This window comes from Magallana gigas, chromosome 2 (genome assembly GCF_963853765.1).
Source record: "Magallana gigas chromosome 2, xbMagGiga1.1, whole genome shotgun sequence".
Lineage (NCBI taxonomy): Eukaryota > Metazoa > Mollusca > Bivalvia > Ostreida > Ostreidae > Magallana > Magallana gigas.
The window spans coordinates 51,218,922-51,236,924 of NC_088854.1; the positions used below are offsets into that span (position 1 = coordinate 51,218,922).

The following is an 18,003-nucleotide window of genomic DNA, read 5'->3' on the forward strand; positions in this document are numbered from 1 at the left end:
CAAATTTTTAAGAGCTTGTGATTCAAATGCCTGCATTACTTAGGAATTCAAATCAGTTGATAATAAAATGTTTTGATTTGATCGCTAATTCACATTCATGGCTTTAATTCACGCATGCTAAAACATTTGATTTTAAAGTTTATTTTGTAAACAATTTTAAAACAGCACTTGACAAGATTTTTTGTTCTTTACACATAAATGAAGGTACATAAATCAGGTTTTTTTCCTAAGTAAACAGATTCATTGCATGATATCAAATACCGGTACAAAAAATGCTTTGTGACTGAATTCAGACAAAATGAGTACACACAACAAACCATGATCTCGTTTAAAAGGAAAATGCTTCAAGGAAAGACTATTATACTATACTCTAGGACATTTATTTGCAAGAATAAACACAAATTAAAGCAAAGGAGCTGTCAAATATGTGCTCGGCACTACACAGAGCTAGTAATTGTTGACTTGTTAATTTGTACACGAATGGTACAATGAATGCAACAGTTACAATGTTATTGTACATTTCTGTCCTGCAATGTAATAAAAAGTACTCATTAGTTATGAGAACTTGTTTCTGATCATCTTGATTTATTCCATAAAACATGTTCATCGCCCCCTCCCCCCCCCCAAAAAAAATAAAAAATAAATTCACGATTCTTTTAGCTGTAAGTATAATCAACATTCGTTTATTTTTCTTCAACATGCAAAAGTTACATTGGACATCTATAAGTATACAACCAAGAGTGTCAGAATCATCAGCAACAGATCGGGAACATTGTGCACGCTAATACAACCCCTCTCAATAAAGTAATTATATAATACCTCATACGTTATGCTCAAACTTACCTCTTACATAGTGCTCAAACATACCTCATACGTAAAGCTCAAACATACCCCATATGTAATACTCAAACATACCTCATACATATTGCTTAAACATACCCTATTTGTAATACTCAACCATATCACAGACGAAATACTCATATAAACCTCATATTTATATATTCAAAAATACATGTATCTCATATGTAATACTCAGACATAATTCATACGTAATACTAAAAATACCTTAGTTTTATTCATACTATTTTATAGAATTCGTACATTCAAAGACTAACACTTTTTTGGGACCCCTTTCTCTACTCAACCATTCATCCATAAAATTTGACATATATAATAAATATTTCACTTTGTGAATAACAAATGGTTCATGGCAGGGTTTTTTTTAACAATGTCATCTTATTATAACAGCAGTATCCCAATCTAGGAAGGCTTTTCATCAGCTGGCACCGTCGTCTGCTGAGCCAGTTGATGACGTAGAGCTTAAGGCGCCATTGTCTTTATCGGTATGGTTCTGTAGTTGCTGTTTCCACATCTCCTTGTAAAATCCTCCGTGCAATAACAGCTCATCATGTCTAAAATATATACAATAAAATTCATAGTGCTTTGGTCCAAAACATAGAAATGGATTCAAATGCAAAATGTTTGCATGTCGGACTTCATAAGAATATATTTTTACGATGTCATTTTGCGTTTGCGCTTAGCTGGGGGGGGGGGGGGGGGTAACACTTTCAATAAGACATTGCGTATAACTGAAAATTGAAGCTGGTACATACCTGCCCTTCTCTATGATCTCTCCCTCCTTCATCACTAAGATCTGGTGAGCGTGTATGATCGTAGACAGCCGATGAGCCACGATTATCGTAGTGCGGTTACGACAGATCTCTTCCAGGGAGGCCTGGATGTATCGCTCCGTGCTTGTATCCAGAGCCGATGTCGCCTGCGTACAAGAATATAATAAAATTACGATCATCATCATTACCAACAATTAAAGAGCAGGACATCAGACATCCACGGTTAATCAAATAATATTCAGACTATGATAGTTATAAATCCTTCGGCCCTGGTATTATATAACTATATAAATATATCATCAAGAAATAACTACCTCATCAAGAAGAACGATAGCTGGGTTTTTCAGTATGGTTCTGGCTATGGCCACTCGTTGTTTTTCGCCGCCGCTCAATTTTAACCCCCTCTCTCCTACCACTGTTTCATAGCCTGACCAAAAAATATCCAACTAAATATATAATATAATGATTTTTTTGTGGATAGCTAATTTTTTAAAAAGATTAACTCTTGTTTGCAGGTCCAAGCTACAGTCGTCGCATTTATTGCTTCCTTATACATGTATATACTATTTAACTTTTTAAAATTTCCTCTTCACTTCCCATAGAAAGTTTTTTTTTTGTTAGGATTTCCCTCCCCTTACCCTCAGGAAAGCTGAGGATCCTGTTGTGTATATCCGCCGCCTCGGCCGCCTCCAGCACGTCCACGTCATCAGCTTCCTGGTTCCCGTACCGGATGTTGTACCGGATGTCCTGGTTAAACAGCACGGTGTCCTGCGGGACCACCCCGATCTGTTTCTGGAGGGAGACCTGTGTTACCTGGACAGGTGAATAAAATAAGGGTGTTACTCTTTCTCTCCAAAAGCGCGCATACTAGTATTTCAAAAACAACATGGACCAAGTTGATTATGTTTGCTTGATTGTGTACCTGTGAAATATCTTGCCCATCAATAAGAATGGCGCCACCTTGAATGTCATAGAAACGGAACAGAAGACGGACAATGGTACTTTTACCGCTTCCTGAGTGGCCAACCTGGAAGGGAATTGCTTATAAAATAAATATGAGTTGATCTTATAACCCAATAGTTTTGTTAGTTCACAGCTAGGCAAATGAGAGGAAATATTCATAATCCATCTAAACACTGCCTTTCTGTCGAAATTTCACACCAGTGAACATAGAGTCGTTGATTATTTGAAGAGATTCTCACCAATGCAAACGTTTGTCCGGCTGGAACTGTAAAAGACAGGTTCTTCAGGATTGGCCGCCTAAAGGAGACCAAGAAAAATGACAAAGTAAAGTCACATATTTCTTAGCAGACGATAATACATTTCAATCAACATTACAAAAAGCATCAAACAAAACGCTCTGCTTACTCTTTGGTGTAGCTGAATGAAACATCCTTGAATTCAATTTGTCCTCCATGTAGAACCAGACCGGAAGCGCCCATTGGATCGTTTATCTACAAAACCATGCACCATTGAAGTAGGTTTGTTATATGACCATCAGTCTTAATGCTAGTAAAACAAATGATGAAAAAATCCAAATACCTCAGGTTTTTCTTGCAACAGTTCAAACATATTCTCCATATCAATGAACGCCTGTTGAATCATTCTATAGGGGTGAAAAAAGAGAGAAAATGGGGATTAACAAAATAAAAGCAATAAATGGAAATAAATGGAAAGAATATAATCCATCAACTCTTTCACAATATCATATCTCTCTCTCTCTCTCTCTCTCTCTCTCTCTCTCTCTCTCTCTCTCTCTCTCTCTCTCTCTCTCTCTCTCTCTCTCTCTCTCTCTCTTCCTCGCTACCTATAGTAGGTGCCGATCCAGTTGAGGGGTCCGTAGAGCTGAGTGATGTAGGTCCCGAACAGGATGTAGTCCCCCACGGTCAGCTTGAGCCCATCGATGTCGTCCACCACGCAGTAGGCACACAGCAGTGATCCCACGCAGAAGCCCACTGTAATCGTGATATTCTGGAGGCAGCTCAGCAGGTTAAGCGACGCAGTGGATTTGAACTCCGCCAACTTAGAATTGAAAAAAAAAAATTCAACGTATATAGACTATCTTGTATTAGGCCACATAAATAAGGGGACATGGGAGAGTTTGGCTTTGTGTTTGGAACTTCGCAAACTTCATACTGATGAAAAAATACATAACTTAATGAATACTCTGATATTGATCAAGATAGAGGTCAGCTTTGGGTTTTAGATAGTAATTTAGTGAAGTACAACAGGATGTGAAGTACCACAGGATTTACCTGAAAACTGTGGATTGCTTTATCGTATCTTCCGATTTCAAAATCTGAAGCAGCATAGTACTTCACCTGTAGAGAAAGTGTCAATATCTGAAGAATTAAGAGCAAGATGTTACTAAGACGATATTCGTCTGATTTCTGATCATGCATACGGCTATATGAAAGGATTAGTAACTGTTTGAAGCAGGGATAGAAAGGCATTACGATAGAACTAGTAAACTATCCAACCGCCTTAAAATCACGGTCCAATGCAATCAACATAAGGTGATTTACCGTTTCGAAGTTGAGCAGGGAATCGACAGCGGTCTGGTTTCTCTGGTTGTCCAGGCGATTCTGAAGACGTCTGTATTTAGTCCGCCATTCTGTGATCAGAATCGTAATGCCTGCAATGAGAAATTTAATTCAAAGACATTTAGTTCTGTGACCTCTGTGCTCAATACTAATGAAACTTTGTCCTTGCAGTTACTGGCGAAACATAAAATACTTATAAGTAAAGGACTAACCTAAGTAAAACAGCATGCACATGAAGGTGATTATTCCGAAGATGTAGTTAAACGCCAGGACGAAGTACATGATGGCGAGGATTACATCCACGATGGTCGGGAAAATATTGAATAAAATGTACCTGTATAAAAAGAAGCTTTCTTTAAAAATGCATGCTTTCCTCACGAACAAATTTTTCTATTCTGCCCTATTGTTCCAAAAATTAAAAAAAAAAAGTTTTGCTATAATTTTGAGGATGGTAGAAAAGATACGTCAATGGACGGAAAACAGGTAAAGATCTTTTGATGAATCTTTCCTTTTGAGACTGACCCCAGTAAGCTGTTAATGCTTGTTGTTCCTCGGTCGATTGTCCTCAGAACTTCTCCCGTCTTCCTCTCCAAGTGCCAACGCAGGGATAGACTGAAACCAGTAATACAGATTTGTTACGCCTAAATGACATTTCAATTAGATCTTATTTATTGCTGTTAAACTTGCATGTCTTTGATATTGGTATTTTATTTTGCAACGATTTTTTAGAGGTAATGGATATTTCAAAAGTGAGCGTAGATCGTTTCAAGAATATTTGTGAATGCGTGTATTAGTTATGGCATTTGGCGATGTACTTTTTGGGAGTTGATTTTAATCAACTCTCCTATGCAGTTACTCTGGCAAACCGAAACAGTATTTGGTCCTAATCACAAATAATCACCGCTGACAAGAATTAGTTCTTGAAAATAATCGATAAATTCGATGTAATGTACGCTGAAGCATTGTTTTTAAAGGAAACTTATTTATAAATACCTAAAAAATAGTAAGATTTTAAATAGTACGACCAATTTAGAAGTTTTTTGCAGTCGTATGTATTCCTACGCCAGAGTTCAATTTTGTCTCGTTCAACCATCGGCTGTCTCCGTTCATCTCCGACAAGCAGAGAGTCAGTCTATATTTAGAGGTCATCAAGTTATAAATCACGTGACCTGGTATCTCTTGTCGGAGATTAACGGAGACAGCCGAGCATCTGGTTGAACGAGACTAGAGTTCATTATTGGTTGGATCCATACACTTTTTGAAATATTTCGAATACCGATACATAGTTTGATGAAATCAATTCTATTTTTTAATATAACACAACATGATTCATAAGAGGTTTTCTCGAAATTCTTGTCGGAAAAGTCCGAGAATCCATATTATAAAAATGTGCGTAATTCAAATAGAGATTAAAACTACTTGCCAAGCAAAATAACATATCGTTGATTTTAAAATAAAAAACAATCGATAAAATCAACTCCTGTTAGTACTTCAGTACTTTGATTATTTGTTGGAAGCTCTGTTCCGCCAAAACCCAATTTAACCCTCTTAAAAATATAACATATTTTTAAAATGAGTGTGTAATATGTTAGCATAGTTTAGTTATATTGGACTGTACCTGTGAAGATGGCGGAGAAATTTGAGCTGGATACGGCGAGTGGTGTATTGCTGAATGGGGATCCACAGAAAGGCGCGCAGATTGTTCAGGAACCCGGTGGTACCTGGTCAGACAGAGGTTAGTATGTTAGAAAATAAAAGGAAGAGAAATTGGTGTGGCTATCCCAAAGCATAGCATGCTTTATTACTATGCGAGATCGGCTGCTCATTTAGAGGATTGTCATTTTTTTCTTTAATTTTCCCTTTCAAAGTCAGGTATGTTGATGGTATAGTTATAAGTTTTATGTTTTGCTTATTTGTTTTTTGTTTTTTGCTTTTACCTGTTCCTCCTCCCCTCATAAATAGAAGCAGACAGTAGAGCAGGATCAGGTCCCATCTAAACACAGGGGCAATCAGTTCACCAGACTCAGTCTTGGTGGGCGTCAAACTATCGACTTAAACAAGAAAATATAACAGTAGTTCAAAACCCAGCAGTGAAAGAAAATAGTTCCCACACAATGTTCGTGATGCTTTTGCTGTATTATTTAAGATTTTCTTACCTATACGTTTGGTATATTCTGGAACAAACAGGTTGACAACTCTTCCAGAGACCAAGATGATGAAGCAGACGAACACCAGAAATTGGCGCCAAAAACTCCCCTTCGGCCATACTATAGGAATCATCATGCGAATGTTTTCTTTTAGACCCTTCCACGAAGACTCTTTAAGGTTTGACTTTGGCTCCTAAAATCAATATATTAACTTCTTCACCAGTGTTTTAAGGGATTTGACCAACAACCTGTTTGTGACAGTTTCATTAACTTCTTACCTTTCTGATGCGTGTGGTTAGATGGGCACAGCTTCTCGGAAGACTTGGGGCCCATAATCCTAGAATTAGGAGACTGATGGATCCAATGTACCGGATCAACCAAAGTCCAAACTCCACTCTCTTAGACACACTGCAGTTAAGGAAAACGGGTTAGGACAATTCATCAACATCGCCCATTACTGGAAATGTTATATCGAAGAAACCTTACTGTATGGAGACATTCTACTTACGTATCTTCATTCCACCAATAAATCTTGCTGTTCCAAGAAATAAAATACAAACTCTCCTTGACAAACACTAGAGTCCAGAACACTAGGAGAGCGAACCCGTGCCCCCGGACAAACCTGGGGAGGGTCTCGTTCCTCTCCAAGAGTAGGAGTCGCATGGAGAAGGACCACACGTAAAACATACTAAAGAGCACCACCACGTGGGACCCTGACAGGTCGCGGGTCCCAATGGTGGTGTCGTGTAGGATGACATGGACCATCACTTCGTTCATCAGGATCACCACTATCGTAATCTGTATCACCAGCCCCACGGGGCTGGGCTTGAAGTTAGGGTCTATCCTTCTCCCATATTTGGCGTAGGTCGCTAGTTGTCCCGATCCGACTATTGTCATAAAGGCCACCAAAACGATGGACCAGACGGTTTCGTAGAAGCACCGGTTTATTCCACTGTCGACCCAAATTTCCGTAAAATTGTACTCGCCACAATAATACATTATTCCAATTAATAATAACAGTTACTGTGTGCGAGTTCAAGAGGAGGAATTTTAACAGCGCGTTTCACTTTGAGTTTAGAAACTTTCTGGTATAGAAGATTGAAATCTAACCTCAATGTGGAACAAAAAACTCTCCCTATCTAATGCTCGAATAAGTATGTTTTGACACTGGGAGATTTTTTTTCCAATAGTGAAGAGAGAGCGAGTGCCGTCACATGACGAATATAAGAAATACGGATGGCCTTGAAGAAATTTCATTCAGAAGTAGATGTCCTACTATCGTATTAAAGGTAACTGCCACTGATATCTTATGACGAAGTATTTACAATTTCTTTTATATAATTTTAAAATCAAAACTATTTGATTTTTTTTTTATTTGTTTCATTTATATTGACAATGATTTGATTAAAACATAATTATGAAAATGTAATTGCACTGCAATAAAGAGCAAAATAATGTAAACCTGTTATAAAATAGCAGAAAAATTACGATATACATATTTACAACGATATACTTTCTAAATATGAGTGGTATTTAATTTATTTGTTTTACATACAAAAATAAGTTTACATGAAGAACACGTTTTCTCTAATACACGAGACTTTTTTAGCGTGTGACCGTGAATTTTTTATACGGAGTCACATGAGAGCGGTATTTCTACACTCTGATGAACATCACACACACTCCACTCAATGCCACAGGTATAAACAGACGGTGACCAGGTGTAAATCTACAAACAGATCACAAACTACGACGGTATTTCCTTGTTATAAAAGTGCATGCGCTGTTATAGCGTTTGTAAATCGAGTTAATATCAGATATGACTGTCACTTTTTATTGTATTCGGATATACAAAATGTACATATGTATGTGAGTATGTCCGCTCGTTTATTGATTCATTGGCCGCGCATTAAGTGGATATGTTTAACTTTTATAAATTAATCCAAAAAAACATTGTACTGGTTTTTATTTCATTTATTAACCTATAGTTATACAGCATTCCCGTGTTTTGAGGAAATTGTCGTTGTTATGAATCCAGACCTCGCCGTCAACAAAATATTCAAATCACTCAACTCAATCCTCAACTCGAATTCTTAAAGGCATAAATCATGCTCGGATTAGAGGCTGCGTATTGACGTGAGGAAAGTTGGTGACGGCGGGGCCACGTCATTGATTCTGTCAATGTACAAGCATATATTCATCCATACCAAGTATCACATTCTTCCGTTCATCAATACAGTTTTACTGGTACATCTGGACTGTTTGTGTTTTCTGTGCAGTGGTGATTTCTTAGCGCCGTTACCGTGGATGTAATCCAGGGACTGATTGTGGAGACATCTGTATACACACTCGGGTAATTCTTACACGTGCTGGACCCCCAAGATGTGACGCCTACTAAAATATAGGATCCGCCCCAACAACACACTAATGGGGACCCGCTATCACCCTGATAAATAAATATCAGTTGGTAAAAAAAATGAATGGAACGATGTAAATATGACCGATATTGTTCAGAAATAGATGCAACTGTTAATATATGATCGATCATGAAATTACATGTATGCAATAGTATGCCATATTAATAAATCATATATTTACACATTCGATCGTGGCATTAAACAATAATTACATGTCGGTGTTTGTCAAGTAGTAAATCATAAACTAACATGAAATTGTGGTCAATAAATAGATCTATATAAGGCATAACTCTTAATTTGCCCATATCTATACTACTATATTAAAATAATAGGCTCTAATTTTTGGTCTTTAATACCGAGAAATCGGAAGAATACAGTCTTTTGTTTTATATATTTTCAACATCATTGATACTTGGAGATTACCAATTTGTTTTTATTTTTTCTCAGTTAAGCTTCGCTAATTAATAATCAACGAAAATTCCTTAAAAAATCCCGGAAATCACCTGAATTTTTTTGGATTTTACAATCTTGCCCTTGCGGAATACATTCACGCTAACGGGATCTTTGGTTTATGTTTCCACAATATCAAATCTCCATGAATAAACTCAGAAATGATAATACAGATACGGGTAAATTTTCATTGGACTTTTGCCATATATTCTGTTCATATATATTAATGATTTCTTATGAGAGAAAGTATAAAATAACAAATATACATTTCAACTAAGTACTTATACTTTTGTCTTCGTGATGACAAAAAATATTTGATTACATGCAAAAAAGTTACATTATATTCGTTAGGAGAATGATGATAGAATATGTTTTATCGTAAAAATGAATAATGTCCTACGTACTCAGTTTTACAAAGAAAATACGTATACGTTGGTGAAAAGGTGTTGAATTCTTCCATTCTATGGATTAACATTTTTAGTTGAAAGGTATTTGCAGTCTCAAAAAGGTTTGTTGTGATGAATTTGACTGTTATTTTCAATGCAACTTCATTAACTTTCTCCAGAATCGTTCCGGAGCGATTCAGCAATTTTATGCTACATGTACATTACGGGTATAAGGGAGGCATTCTAACAGTGGTGAGGGCCTTTCCCGAGACACAGATTATTCAAACTAAGGAAAGTGTAGTGAAATTAATAGCATTATTGTAGGCTTATAGCTTTGTTATGTAAATGTCAATAATAAGGTGTGTCGATCGGATGTACATATTTCGTAAATGTCCGATATGCAATGTCAAGCCGTGCACGCACGGGTCAAAGTCTAGTCTATATTAATATAACACTTTCGGTCGATCTTTTACAATTTTTCAGACACAAGGACGTATATATGTCTCTGTCAGATATTAAAAAATATGTATTATTTTAAAGTTATTTACCTGGCACGCCGCCGTGCCCTTGTACATGGCGCATATATTGGTGCGCTTCACCAGCCCGTCCCAGTAACGCTTGGAGTTACACCTCTTGTTGCTGATGATTTCTATGTCGGCCTCTTGTAGCTGAGTGGCCAGCTCCTCGTCCCCTGTAGCTGTAAAATAAAAATGTATGGGTAAATTATCTTAGGAAATTAGAAAATTGACCTTGAACCTGACGAATGACCTTGAACAGAGCTAGTAATCAACTTAAAGATGAAAGGTAAACCAGTTCCTTATTTCTTTTATACAAAACTATATGTCATACAACAATGTCATACAAGAAATTTTACCAATTAGTTGACAATAAGACGAGTGTTAGAGTGCACAGTCAACCTCTGGTTTGCATCGAAAGCACGTGTCACTTGAGTTGCATAGCAATAACCTCTCGTTCAGGTACACATCAGTGGTATACATGTATAAACAGGTATATATTAAGTACGTATGCCATTATGGCATGTATTGAATTTAATATATTATCAACGCCGTATTTCAGATTCCCAATAGTATATATTAAGTACGTATGCCATTATGGCATGTATTAAATTTGATATATTATCAACGCCGTAATTCAGATTCCCTGCTTATAGGAAACTAAGAATTAATATTTGCTGAAAGTTTACAAGATTGGAAATCAGCCTTAACTGAAATTTCGCCATGTGTGAAAAACGTCCAATGTTGTATGAAGACCTAAATATCTCAAAAAGTTTGGGAGGGGGGGGGTTCAGAAAAATAGAATTTTTTATCCAACACACATACATGTAACCTAAAAAATGATGGAAATAACTAAGATTTCCAAACCACAACTTCCAATCCCCCGTGAACTTACCGAGACTGTTGACCCCCCAGCCGGTGATGAGACACCTGGCTTTGGATAGTTTAGGGGTGACCATCCCAGGCTCCGCGGTCCTGATGACCCCCACACTCTCACTAAGACTGGCATTCCTCACCAGGTGTATTATCCCCACATCGTATCCACTCAGGAAATTACCTTCAAATTTCGGATGCTGGAATCGTTTCAAGAATAAAGACATAATTTTTCAACAAATCTTATTAAATTAGATTCTTTTGATCCGCTCATGTAGATCGCTACACGAGGATGATTAAAATCATTTTACAATGAATCGATTTAATCTATTGCACATCATAAGGCATAGTAAAATTTATAATAATCATGAAATTTTTACAATTACAATATTGTAACCATTACCGTTTCAAAAGCTGACACCTCTATAAACTGTTCCCCGCCCTCTTGTACAGTCCGATCATAGTCACCCAGAACCACTTTGTACGAATCTTTACTATTACAAAAATTAAAGTGACACATTAAAGTAATGAAAATAATAACAATTTCAAGACAATGTTAATTTGGCTATGCAATATGGTTTAAAATTGAGAATCAAAGTGCATTTACCGCAGCAATGTAATAAAAATTATAACACAAGTACTTAATGACATTAATTTCAATATTGTATTATATATGGTACCTTCTGCCCATCAGACAGTGGGCCGCCGTGAGGACGATGTCGTACTGTATTAAGGTACCCCCACATATCAGCTGGTCCGCCACCATGATCCCGGCCTGCCAGGGCCACGCCCATCGGTCGGCGGAAGTTCCGCCGATAATCAGCTGACGAGTCGGGGGTTGCACAGCCCTGCCAGACACTTCGTTGACTGAATGTGTACATGTACAAAACAAAATAAATGAACAAGTTACGGCGAAAAGTACATTGTAAATAAGTTTCATTATATTGCTTTATTGCTAAAGTTACACGAGACTACGCGGCAAAAAACACTGCGATACAGTCGGAACATGAAGAAGAAGAAAACCTGATAATTTTGTCCAAAACACTAAAACTGACAGAAATACGAGCTTAAACACCAGCGGTAGGCAACGATAAAGATTGCTTCTATGTCAATGATGACTTGTACTTACTCAAATGAAGGAAGCTGATGAACATGCCAAAACAGCCTTTAAATAAACTGTCCGCCATTGTATGGTAAAGGACAAGCACAAGATGGGTTACTTTTATACTGCAGGGATTACAAATGCTAAATTTGCGCCTGACGTACCCATCTCGATCCTGGTTAACCAAAAACAGAAGTTCATTTTAAAAAGCCCAAAACTGTTCACCTCAAGAGAAAACTCTCGAACAATTGCTGCTTAAATTAGAAAGTGTCATGACAATTGACATGGCTGAGAGGATTAGAGAAATCAAGTGTTTCTAAAAGCGGTATTGGGCCAAAATCGAGAAGATTGTCAGCCGTAATGGTAACTTAAACTTTAAATATTCTTCATTCTTTTGGAAATAAAATCGAAATGGTATAATCTTGAGAGAATGTATAATATCGCAGCAACCCAATACATGTTAAAGGACCAAGGATGCTTAACGATTCTAGTCAACTGTTGGCAATTTTGGGGGTAAATATAATATACAATTATGACCAAAATATATCTATGGCGGCACAGAAATACCTTTGAACGAATAAGTTAAATATATATGTTAAACTTTTTCCCGCACCCCCCCCCCTAAAAAAAAAAATTGAATTACGATTCCGCTAATACCGGTAACTTACCTGGATCAAAAGCAAGATTTAAAATATATCTATGGCGGCACAGAAATACCTTTGAACGAATAAGTTAAATATATATGTTAAACTTTTTCCCGCACCCCCCCCCCCTAAAAAAAAAAATTGAATTACGATTCCGCTAATACCGGTAACTTACCTGGATCAAAAGCAAAATGTATTTTTAAAAAAACCAAACATATGTTTATTCTAAAGTGAAAGAAAAGGTGAGCATTTGAAGCTCGAATACCCCCACGCCTCCCCTCCGACCCTTACTTGACAATACTATACACATAATGAATGGCATTGTACAAATTAAATGCACAAAATAATTTAACAAACGGACATAACTTCCCTAAAATTCATTACATCCAAAAAAGGAAAAACTGATTTGAAGGACTGACTAATGGAGGGGACTAAACAAATTTCATGTCCCTTAACAACTTGCGTGGGGTACAATAACACAACACTACAAATGCATGATAAAGGGAAAATAGGAAGTCTGCAGTATCCAATAATGATAAAAACCCTAATTAAAACAATTTTAACAAAAGTTAAACGAAATGTTTCATAATTTATAAAATTAGATTGTTTTCAAGAAATTGTTGAATTCAATTTTAATTATTTATAAAACACTAGCGAAGATGAAATATTGCACGGTAAGTAAAAGTACGTGTACCGTATGAGTAAATGATAAATCTTTAGCCCTCAACAATTATAAAACAAGGTGCACCAAAACAAACGCGAAAACCAATTAATAAAGTCAATTTTTGCAAACAATTTATTATCATTGCCGATTTGAAGCATGCAGAGATTCTTTAAAGAAATTTTCTAAAGTACAAGGTAAATATCGAGCGTATCTATACCCCCTGTAACCAGTGTAGGTCTCATTATCTTCACATCACGTCAGTAGGTGCGTTCAGAGTTCACCAGAATGTTACCAGCGGCAAGTTCGGTCCCCAATGTCTACAAATGGTTCCCAATGGTAGCAATTGGATACCAATGTTGACCATTGGTGTACTTTCAATTTCAAATGAGGTCACCAGCTTAGGCAAGTTTGGTAGGTGACGCCATTATGCTAATTCAACATGGCGGGTTGTAAGATGCCTCTAGATACTGATGTAAATAAAGACTTTAGAATACCAGCTTCTATACCCAGAAACATGTCATTATTATAGAGAATATGTGATAGCGAACCATTTTGATATTCAAGCTTGGACTTTCGGTAGGACGTTACTTTTTCTTGCATCAAATCAAGTTAAAATGATGCTGATATCGAGCGAAATATGCAAAGATTGCGTAGAAATGGCTTTATACATAAGCCACACAAATCTTGTTGATTTCAAAGATCCATGGCTGAGTGGCCAGCAAAGAAATAATTGATAGGCCTATGTCACATTGCTGTTTGACACAACTACCCAAAGTCCAAGCTGCTGTTAAAATTGATTGTAATTAATATACTTTTTGCTGGCGTTAAATATTTATTATCAATTTTGCAATTAATCTTTACTTTCTTTGTATTAATGATAGCTAGATTGGTAGTCATTTTGTTTACCTCTTTATATAATTGGGAATAAGAATAATAAATCACTCAGTGAAGCTGTTTTAAAGGGAAACAGTCACACTACTCAGAGGAAAGGTATTTTGTTTTGTTTTTAACTGTTTTATATGTTTAGATGGTTACAATTGGTAACCAAGTGTAACCAAAGGCTACCATTTGTTTGAGTTTGACAAAAAATCGTTCATGATACTACCTATACAAATTGCTACAAATGGCAGCATTTGCTGACCATTGGCTACCATAGTTCACCAGTGGCAACCAAATGCTGCCAGCGGTAAATCTTAATTTCACCAACGGTACAACTCTGAACGCACCTAGTGTTCGCATGATGACGCAAACTCTAAATATAGAATTGCTGTATCCAGCGTAGGACGTCGTTAGGGATAACGTCATCACGAAATAGCCATATATACACCGTTGCGTTTTGGTTACCGCGTTAGTTACTGAAATTGATCGGTGGCAATCAGACGTGATTTTACACAGAGCGCAAAAATCAGAGAATCGCAATGAAAAGAGAGCGATCATCCGAAAGAAAGAGCAAGAACTCGTCAAAGAGGGTAATTGCTCTCAGAATCAAGGGTTTTTTTTCACTTACAAGAGCAGTATTATAACCTTTTTAAGTTTTTTTCTGTAACTGATGCGGATGCCATTTGGTCGCCATGATGGATGCCAACTCATCTTTTACTTGTTTTTAAACTTTCTTCATATCAAGACTTCCATTTGATATTAATTGATTTGCAATTTCCTTAAATCATAATTTTTAATAAAAAAAAAAGAGAAAATATCTTAAAAGTATTTTAAAAGTAAATGCCAAATACATGTAGCTAGCATGTCAATATGATACTATGATACTGATTTTGTCTTATAAGTATAGTTGTGTCATCTTAAAATATATTTCAATAAGCTTAGCATGCATGTTTAAATGAATGAAATTATAGTGTTATTAATTACAAAGCTGAAACTATGAAAAATCATAAATTTCAGCACAGCATAAATGCCTCGACGTCAGATTATGCAAATGAGTGTCAGTGGTACGATGTGTGGCTGGAACTCCACATCAAGTCTACTGTGAGTACTTCAAAATTGTTCACAGATGTATGACCCCCCCCCCCCCCCATACATACAAACACAGTGCATCATAATATCATGTGGGAAACTACACCAATACTATGTACTAAATAGACCCCTGTAATATAGAGGGATGGTTGTTTCAACATGTATGTTGTGTGTATCTATTTATAGTTTCGAGTAAATAATGTATGTGTATAATATCTAGCAAAAGATGTACAAATAATGATAATTAATTTCTGTTGTTAGACTGTGTCATGAACATTCCTTCTTGTTCTATTTTCCATTCCCCTCTTTCTCTTTCTCTTTCTCTCTCTCGCTCTTTCTCTCTCAGTGTTTGTTATCCTTTGTGTCTTAAAAACTTGGTCTTAAAATCTCCCCTTCTCTGTCTCTGCATGTTCAATTCTTCCCTTCTCTCTCTGAGTATTGTTTTTCTTAAAATCTTATCAAAAACCAAACAATATTTGTTCAAATCATGATCCAAAGGGATAGGGTGGGGCCACAATTGGGGATTAAATTTCAACATAGGAATAAAAAGAGAAAAAAAATATTTCAAAATCTAATTTTCAAAACCAGTTGGCCAGAAAGAGTGGGGCAATTATTATGGTTTGAATTAAATAAAGGAAAATCTTCTCAAAATCTATTTATAACAGAAATGCTTAAAATTGTGTGAAAGCGTGCTCAGGTAGTGTAATACTTAGTGTATAAATACAATTTTGTTCACGTCAAGATCCCTGGGTAGGTCAGGGCTACATTGGGAGAGGGGGCTGGGGATAGATAAAGGGAGTTAGATATAGATATAAATAAAGGAAAATGGAAAAAAAACAAAACAAAAAACTTCTCAAAACCATTTGCCCAGAACAACTGAAACTTGTGTGAAAGCATCCTCAGGTAGTGTAAATTTATGCTTGTTCAAATCATAATCCATGGAAGAAGTGGGGGCCATAATAGAGGGGTTGATTTTAACATAGGAATAAATTGAGAAAAATAAAAATATAAAGAATATTAATATTGAACATAAAAATAAGTGAAGAAAGTTTATAAATCTTTTATATAACAAAGATCTTCAAATTTAGATGCTTAAATTTTGTTTTTGATGCCATAAAGCTAATTCAATCAGTAATAGCTTTTGTAACTCAAGTAAGAGGTGTGGCCCCTGGGCCTCTTGTTTCATTCTCTCTCCTGTTTCATTCTGTCTCTCCTTTTTCACACTCTCACTGTGCGTTGTGTTCTACAGCAACAGCCATCTTTTGTCTCCTTCCGTCATGCATGGAAAGAGCACATGAATGACTATGTAAGACTTTCTGAGATTTGTGATCATTTCTCATGATTGCACAGTCAGTAACAATGAACAATTTTCCTGGATCTATTTCACAACTCAGTACTTGCTGTCACAGTACATCATTAGTATATTATTCAAACTGGCATTTGATTCCATTAAATATTGTAAATAATGTACTAACAAATCATATTTTTGTTTATATTCTTTTTTTTATGCAAAAAACTGGGAAATTTGTTTATGTAACAATATTCTGGTAATAAATGTACAGATAAATTTTCAATTAAAAATACATAATTATAATTATGTGTTGGTGTGTACGTAGAAATGAAGCAGTCTCTTTTTATTTTGGTTTATAGTACAAACTGACGAGTGCAATCAACAAGTCGGAAGACAGATGGGAGTTGCCTACAGTCCCGCAACCCACCCACACAGTATGTATAACCGTTTATACACTCATATTGATATAGTACTGCTTTAATATAGATTTGGAGTTCAATATAGTAAGGTACGTGCTATGTTCTAAAATGAATTATTCTACATTGTGTTTCTATTAAGTATCCATTGTTTCTCTCTGCCTAACAGATTGAATGGCTGGCACGCACCAATTTCAGATATCGTCCTGTGCACCTCAATGTGCCGCAACAAAGGAAGCACAATATGCCACAAGAGAGGAAGCACAAGGTTGCTAGGAGACGTTGTGTGCAGCAGCTTGACTCCTCCTTTATCGTGTACTGAAGGAGCAACTCTTGTGTAAGTACAGACGTACCAAAGCTTTTTTGTTTGTTTGTCTTACTCCATAACCTTGATTAATCAAATCAAATGTCAAGGTTACTCAAAAAATGTTAAAAATGGTCAAACAGCGCAGGAAGTTTAAAGTAATTATTGAAGCCAAGTCAATGGGAATAGGGTATTTGTCTTGAGCATTGAGAGCTGTGTTATGGGTATTTTTTAGATATAAAATTTTTGCTAATTTTTCTTATCTTGCCATTCTATTTATCTTTTCAGCTTAAAAACTGTACTTGTGTTAAGACATTGTTGTGTCTGGGGAGTGTGCTAGACTGCTGTGATCTTGTGAACTGCCCTTGTATGAGAAAAAGAGTCAAGGAGACTTCTTAATGTGAGGAAATTCACAGACTTTTAGGTCTGTGAATTTATTGGTACAAGACAGACAATTCACAAAGCAGCAAATCAAGACTAGTCAGTTAGTGACAGCTAGTGTGAATGCCAAGAACAAGTTTACTACAAAAGAAGACAATTGGTTTATATATACCATTCACATTTGTGCATGTGTACTAGCTTGCGTGGACATTGAGGGCTTATAAGAAACAGTGATGATCAAAAGACTCTGTACCACTGTACTTCGTCGCTT

The 18,003-nt window shown here is 36.3% G+C and overlaps 3 protein-coding genes across 4 annotated transcripts in view; 1 reads left to right on the top strand and 2 right to left on the bottom strand.

The window, feature by feature from the left end:
• Positions 1-158: 158 nt before the first annotated feature.
• On the bottom strand, positions 159-7,702 carry LOC105328701 (ATP-binding cassette sub-family B member 6). The gene is made up of 18 exons (XM_011429695.4): positions 6,830-7,702; positions 6,600-6,729; positions 6,331-6,514; positions 6,112-6,225; positions 5,793-5,895; positions 4,697-4,786; positions 4,387-4,508; positions 4,157-4,266; positions 3,887-3,952; positions 3,439-3,653; positions 3,174-3,237; positions 3,000-3,085; positions 2,834-2,891; positions 2,554-2,658; positions 2,270-2,444; positions 1,946-2,058; positions 1,614-1,777; positions 159-1,412 (listed from the first exon to the last, which is right to left on the bottom strand). The coding sequence occupies exons 1-18, from the start codon at positions 7,318-7,320 to the stop codon at positions 1,277-1,279; spliced, it is 2,526 nt and encodes an 841-aa protein (XP_011427997.3). The 5' UTR covers positions 7,321-7,702; the 3' UTR covers positions 159-1,276.
• Positions 7,703-8,281: 579 nt separating this feature from the next.
• On the bottom strand, positions 8,282-12,242 carry LOC105328721 (chymotrypsinogen B). Its single transcript, XM_066077123.1, has 6 exons — positions 12,092-12,242; positions 11,643-11,829; positions 11,366-11,456; positions 10,985-11,162; positions 10,123-10,271; positions 8,282-8,767 (listed from the first exon to the last, which is right to left on the bottom strand). The coding sequence occupies exons 1-6, from the start codon at positions 12,147-12,149 to the stop codon at positions 8,552-8,554; spliced, it is 879 nt and encodes a 292-aa protein (XP_065933195.1). The 5' UTR covers positions 12,150-12,242; the 3' UTR covers positions 8,282-8,551.
• A 2,431-nt stretch (positions 12,243-14,673) lies between these two features.
• Positions 14,674-18,003, top strand: part of LOC109618811 (uncharacterized) — a 3,713-nt gene continuing 383 nt past the window's right edge. Inside the window, exons 1-6 of one of the 2 annotated variants that reach the window (XM_066074089.1) lie at positions 14,674-14,841; positions 15,269-15,352; positions 16,590-16,646; positions 16,991-17,065; positions 17,217-17,384; positions 17,640-18,003. The exon at positions 17,640-18,003 is cut by the window's right edge and continues 383 nt beyond it. In XM_066074089.1, the coding sequence (XP_065930161.1) occupies positions 14,791-14,841; positions 15,269-15,352; positions 16,590-16,646; positions 16,991-17,065; positions 17,217-17,369 (420 nt within the window). In that variant the 5' untranslated portion in view covers positions 14,674-14,790 and the 3' untranslated portion in view covers positions 17,370-17,384; positions 17,640-18,003. The remainder of the gene's footprint in view (positions 14,842-15,268; positions 15,353-16,589; positions 16,647-16,990; positions 17,066-17,216; positions 17,385-17,639) is intronic. The other variant, XM_034443830.2, reaches the window with a different exon arrangement.